This window comes from Pempheris klunzingeri, chromosome 2 (assembly GCF_042242105.1).
Source record: "Pempheris klunzingeri isolate RE-2024b chromosome 2, fPemKlu1.hap1, whole genome shotgun sequence".
Lineage (NCBI taxonomy): Eukaryota > Metazoa > Chordata > Actinopteri > Acropomatiformes > Pempheridae > Pempheris > Pempheris klunzingeri.
In genome coordinates this window covers 12963790-12969867 of record NC_092013.1, presented here as the reverse complement: position 1 = coordinate 12969867, position 6078 = coordinate 12963790, and the positions used below count along the sequence as shown (strand labels likewise).

At 39.2% G+C, this 6078-nt stretch overlaps 1 protein-coding gene across 1 annotated transcript; it reads left to right on the top strand.

The window, feature by feature from the left end:
• The first annotated feature begins 1579 nt into the window (after positions 1 to 1579).
• On the top strand, positions 1580 to 5488 carry synprb (synaptoporin b). Its single transcript, XM_070847976.1, has 5 exons — positions 1580 to 1655; positions 2204 to 2328; positions 4515 to 4713; positions 4836 to 5027; positions 5114 to 5488. The coding sequence occupies exons 1-5, from the start codon at positions 1632 to 1634 to the stop codon at positions 5486 to 5488; spliced, it is 915 nt and encodes a 304-aa protein (XP_070704077.1). The 5' UTR covers positions 1580 to 1631.
• The last annotated feature ends 590 nt before the right edge of the window (positions 5489 to 6078 follow it).

The window sequence follows — 6078 nt, the reverse complement described above, 5'->3', positions numbered from 1 at the left end:
ATCAGACCAGTGTGAAATTTCACTTGATACGTCCCACAGCTAAGATCCAGATTGCAGTGAAACACATTATCAAATTATTAATTTCACTCTGTTATATGCACAACCCTAACTTCATTCTTGCTTAAAAATAAATCTGTAGTACAGATTAACCACCAAAAGAGGTCAGCAGTGTCCTTTCTATAACAATGTAAATGGCCTACTCATTAGTGGGTCATTAGAAAATAAAATGTAATACAGTGTCCACAATGATTACAGTGTAGATGCACATGATATTCACTACAGGTGTTTAGTTTATTTTATCCCAATGAGCATTTCAGTTTCAATCACAATATTAAGTGTTGTTTTGTGGAAGAGATCATGTTACAAAGATTGATTGTATTATGTGTTTGTACTGTTTATTGTCATATGATTTAACTTACGGCAGGTTAGACCCAAGAATTTATGGGGCAGTGATCCCGAAACCATTACCTGGATTAGCTTTAGACACATTAATGAGATTGTTCATCAGACCTTGGTATGATAAAGAAATCTCAGACATGTCTTTAGTCTGTTCTTCGTGATGCAGCTGATATTTCTGAGCTACCAGATAGTTATGAGGTCGACAGTATTACTCTAATATTCATCGCATAGCCTCACATGTGAAAACATGTTAAATAAACCAGTTTTTTCAGAAACATGTTAATTTAAAGGTGCCAAGGAAAATCATACTTTTTTTTGGTTACCGTGGCAACACAGGTTTGCATGAGGTGCATGAGCTTAGTGTGATTGATATTCAAATAAATTCAGCTGATTACCTCACATTATCATACACAGACAAAATCATACATACATTCAGAAAGGAAGAGAAGCTCATTAATTCAGACTTTTTTATTGGTGCCCAATTATTTTCCCGCTGACTTTTTCCACAACAAAACCAACAACCCAGCAGTAAAAAACAACCATCAATTTTTTCTCCTATTCGTGGAATTAGGATGGCAAGTACTGTGGTGAAATCTAAATGTAGCCTATAAAATCTCAGTCAGTTAATTTGTACAATCAGGGACTGCAACAAAAATGCAAATGTTTATGTTTTTAGATCAACTCTATTAAGGCACTACTGAAGTTAAAGGCAAGGAAAATAGATAATATGTTGAAATCGTTGCTGGCCACATAAACAGGCCTGTTTCAGCCTTTTGGCTGTGCATTTTTCAGGGTTTTTAAATAGTTTTTCTAACTTGAGAAGTGTGAGAATGCTCTCCCCAAAGGATTACCCAATCCCCCGGATATCTAAATAATTCAAAATCACCAGAGTTTTTATTGCAGTGACAAAATTCATTCGTGTTTCTGATGAAGCCTTATTTAGGAAATCATTAGAGAGGAATCTCCTTATGGTCTTACAATACCAGGAAATGACAAACAACCTATTTGCACACTATTTACAGCAAACTGCAGTGTTGTGAGTGAATGTGGAGTTACAGAAAATCTCAGACTCCTCCCTGGGGAACATATCTTCTGTCAGTCCCCCCTCCTCCTCTTCCTTCTCCTCTGGATGAGTCGCTTTCTTTTTCCTGTCTACACCAGTGGCATCTCAACCTGATGACAAAAGCTGTCGACCCTGAGCAGAGTTGGACTTTTACATCCGTGATTTTTAAATGTGTATGGTTATATTTGCTCCGGTAAGTTCTCTGATCTTGTCATTCCTTCATTCATCTATTTATTTTGGGTGCAATGATTTCAGCTTCTATTCACTTCTAGTGTATATTACATTATGTGAATCATATTATTTTCTAGTGTGCTCTTGATGTTTTCCACCCATTTTGGGTGGTTTGCTGATTGAAAAATGACTTGATGAAATGTCTGATTCAGTATCGGTGCAGTGAGTTGACGCAACATGTGCCTCCCATGTAAAAGTAAAGAAACGTCCATTCAAAGTAGCTGACTTGGAGCAAATATGTCATTCTTTATACGACTGTTCTGCATAAGATCTACGAAGATAAAATGAGCAACAGACTTGCGTTTAACATCTCCTCATTGAATCTCACTGTACTGCTGTGGCCACCCCCCAGCGCACAGTAAGCAGCTCTGTTAGTTGTCTTCCGACCTTTAAATTATTCAGGTTTTGTTTTCAAACCAATTAGAAATCTTAATAATCATCCTGTAATTTATTGATGAGTATATATTATGCAATATTATGGTCTTTTTATTACTTTTTTCTTTATTTTAGATTTTTGCCATCTGTGCTTTTGCAACATGTGGAGGATACTCTGGTCATCTCCAGGTTAAAGTGGACTGTGCAGACAGGAGGCAGAGTAACCTGAGCATCAACATCGATTTTGGCTATCCTTTCAGGTAAAGCAGTTACTTGTGTTTTATTTTGCATCCGTCCACGTCCTGTTTCAAATGCCCAAACATCTGGAACAGAGCAAATTCACTGAAAACTCCTATGATATATAAAATTTCCCATGTTCTTACTTAGTTTTCACCTCCTGTGTACTTTGATTGTCATACCATTGCAGTTATTTTGTTTTACATGACTACATGATGACATTTAATCTCCGACAGTTAATTGGCACATGGTGTGATGACTTGGTTGAGATCATGTCAATTTACAGACTGACAAAGTTGAAGATTTAACCCCCAAACCGATACAGTCAGACTAACCAGATGTGTCCACAGTGATTATCTTTGCGTATTTCAGGAAATTGGTCAGCCAGACGTTAAAAATAAATAAATAAATGATTTAAAAGCTGTACAGCTCTACTCCATTATGTTGTCATGCTCAGCAGAGATGAGCTGCTCCCGTTTTAAGCTCGCCCAATTTAAGGACAGAAAGCTGGACAGCTGAGCAGGAAGCCGGCCAATTTAAGATCCCGGAGTCGGAGATGTTTCACTGCCTCATTAAACTGCCGCTGGAGTCCCATCAGTCAAGGTGGATTCTTGTGATGATACGACATCTTTCTTTGCAGAATGTACCTGAATGTGATGTAACTTCACAGAGATGCATTGATGATCTGATGAGCAACAGAAGAAAGTATCATTCTTGTCCCTGTTTAATTTTGACGCCTGCAGACCTGCTGGTACCCAGGACCATCTGGGACTTTGTGCTGTCTAAACACTACTGAGAGACTTGGAGGATGAGAAAAGAGTGACTCTGTCTCTCTTTGTCAGCGTTGTTGCTATTTTGAGTGAAGACAGTACTTAGACTATTTATACAGAGCTATAATAGTTTATCATTCATCTTCGGGGTGCACAGTGGAAATGTAGAATGGAGTGACTGAAACAAAGACACATGACGACATATGAACAAGAGGTGAAGTTGTGCTCCTCTTTACCTAAAGGATTATTCCACCATTATTCCATTTCACTAGCTGTCAGGAGGATTGGACTGAATAATATTTTGGCTGCCTTTCACTTCTTCAGATGTGGCAAAACAAAAATGTTTAACTGGATGACTTCTACGTGTCAGCGTTAACAATTCATTTGGATGGTGAAAGATGTGGATGTGGATGTGGATGTGGTGAACTCTGGTTTTGTGGTGCAGCCCCCAAACTCGGTGCTTCAGGGACACTGATTGGCCTGATTACCTGATTGTGTGTGTGTTTTGCACTGTGATTGATAACAAAATGAAGCAATGAGATATTTTTTATATAGTTTTAGATGCTTTTAAACACATCTGGCACTTTTCCTCAATTTGTAACAGTGATAAAAGCACTATAATTAAATCTTTGCTTAACTTTCAGAAGAACAATGTCCTTTGTCACACCGTACTGCAGCTGTGTGCTACACTGTGCTCTCATAAATTAGCTGCTAAGCATGCAAATGGAAAAATCTGCCCCAGTGCTGCACTTTTACCTTTGTAATGTTCATTATATATATATAAACTGTGGCCCGCCCCAACCCCTGGTGACCAAACCCTCCCCATACTTACAATTAAGTTAGTGTTGCACACACATACTAACTGAACTCCCTCAGCAGCAGTTGGAAATGATCTATGACTTAATGCACCATATGCAAAAGAATTTTATGATTTATATAAAAGTAGAACGATAAAATGGTGAGAACAACCCTGCTGCTGTATGTCATGAGTAAACCTCATTATGTGTAGGAAGAAAAATAACTTGGCTGGCCCATAATGAAAATGTCTCCCCCCACTGTCTGAAAATAAGTTAGGACACTGTTTCATCTCCCAGATGTTGTTACAGTTAGTTTCCTTTTGTTACGTAGAAAAGCCGAGCTGTACGAATACTTCTGTTTTTTCCCGATGGCAGCTTCTTCATAAATGTTGTACAATTTGTCAGTTTTGTCCAGAAAGAAAAGTGGGAGAAGGTTTCTCAGCTGTGTGTCTATGTTTTCTTTTGTTCGTTATGTTTTTTATAGCTTGAACTTTCCTTTTTTAGCTGTGAGTTTGCTAATGAAAGTGCTCTCAAAGTGCCAGGGAACAATAGGCGGATAAAGTGACTGCATCTCGTCACATGTCAGCTTTACAACAACCTGTTTTATCTACTCACCGTAAGCCTCCCCTTTCTGTCTTGTAGATTAAAAGATGTGCATTTCAAGGCTCCCTTGTGTGAGGCAAAGAGAGAAGAGATTCTTTTTCTAGATGGCGACTTCTCCTCAGCTGCTCAGTTTTTCCTGACTGTGGGTGTTTTTGCTTTCCTGTACTCTCTACTGGCGACCGTTGTCTATGTCTTCTACCAGAACAAGTATCTGAAGAACAACAGAGGCCCACTTGTGGTCAGTGAGTTTACACCTTCAACAAGCACAATATAGCGTGGCAATGTTTGTGTTTGAATAACTGAATGATAATTGAATTGTGTGTGACTTCCTCCCTTCATGTCTCCTTTTGTCCTGAGCAGGATTTCGTTGTCACGGTCATCTTCTCCTCAATGTGGCTGGTCAGCAGTTGTTGTTGGGCCAAAACTCTCTCTGATATCAAGACAGCCACAGACCCAACACAAGTGCTTCTGCTCATCTCAGCCTGCAGAGCTCAGGAGAACAAATGTACGGTTACCCAGGAGCCTCTCTGGTCACGTCTTAATACATCAGCGGTAGGTATTCAGTCGTCAAATGAAGCACAGGAACACGAAAGCAGATAAAACAAGCCATTTAATCATGCTCCTTCTTTTATTTCCAGGTTTTTGGTTTTGTTAACGTCATCCTCTGGGTTGGGAATATTTGGTTTGTCTTCAAGGAGACGGGATGGTACAAGACGGGTCAGAAATATCCAACCAGGAGTGCCTCTGGGAAACGCAGTGAAATGCAACAGCGGCTCTACAGCGAGAGCAGCTTCGAGCAGCCAGAGGAGAGTTGTGGCCCACAGCCCTGCAGACAAGACAGTGTGAACCAGTCAAAGATGGATTTTGGTCAGCAGGTTCACAGACAAGGTAGCCTCAACCAGTCGCAAGTAAGCTTGAGCTTACCACATGCATATCTCGGCAAACCGGTAATTTGTGAGAACGAGAATAAAGTGGCCTCTCAAGGGCCGATGATATTTGTCAATCAGATGTAATTTTGCAGTAGGTATAATGCTGTACTTGGTGAGCTAGATGGAAACAATATACATGAACATTTTCAATTTATGAATACATGATTACTAACTTTAGGTAAAATTAGGTATCTATGTGACATATATGGCATTCATAATATCATGATATGATATAGTTTTTTTTCCCCTCTGGATAGATTGATGTACTTGGAGTTGTGGAATTCACCACTGATACAAGTTGTACCTTGAAATGAAAAAGTCTTACCTCTACTTTTCCGTTTGTTTGTTGCTACCTGACCTTTGCTGTGGCGTCAGAAATCACTTGACAGTCAAACTGAGTGGTCAGTTCGATTAAAACAATAATGAAATGGAAATAAGAGGATGATGGAATATTTGTGTGGTCACTCAGCTCCCCTCTGGAGCTCCTTGTATGGTTGGTGTTCCTGCCACTGACATGAATCATCACAAAGACAAAAACCATTACAAACCAAATGTAAAAATGGTTCTGAATCAATGAAAAATGAAATATTTAACAACCACAGAACGCTGTAACACAGTGGTTGCAGCTTCAAAAACACAAATTACATAAAGTTGGAAAGAACTGATTTCCTTTA

What these genes read in the sequence shown, in the direction of transcription:
- synprb (XM_070847976.1), top strand. Translation starts at nt 1,632, where the DNA reads ATGTGTATGGTTATATTTGCTCCG. An exon ending in GATTTTGGCTATCCTTTCAG is followed by an intron (nt 2,329 to 4,514) that starts GTAAAGCAGTTA and finishes TCTGTCTTGTAG; the next exon opens with ATTAAAAGATGTGCATTTCA. An exon ending in CACGTCTTAATACATCAGCG is followed by an intron (nt 5,028 to 5,113) that starts GTAGGTATTCAG and finishes TTTTATTTCCAG; the next exon opens with GTTTTTGGTTTTGTTAACGT.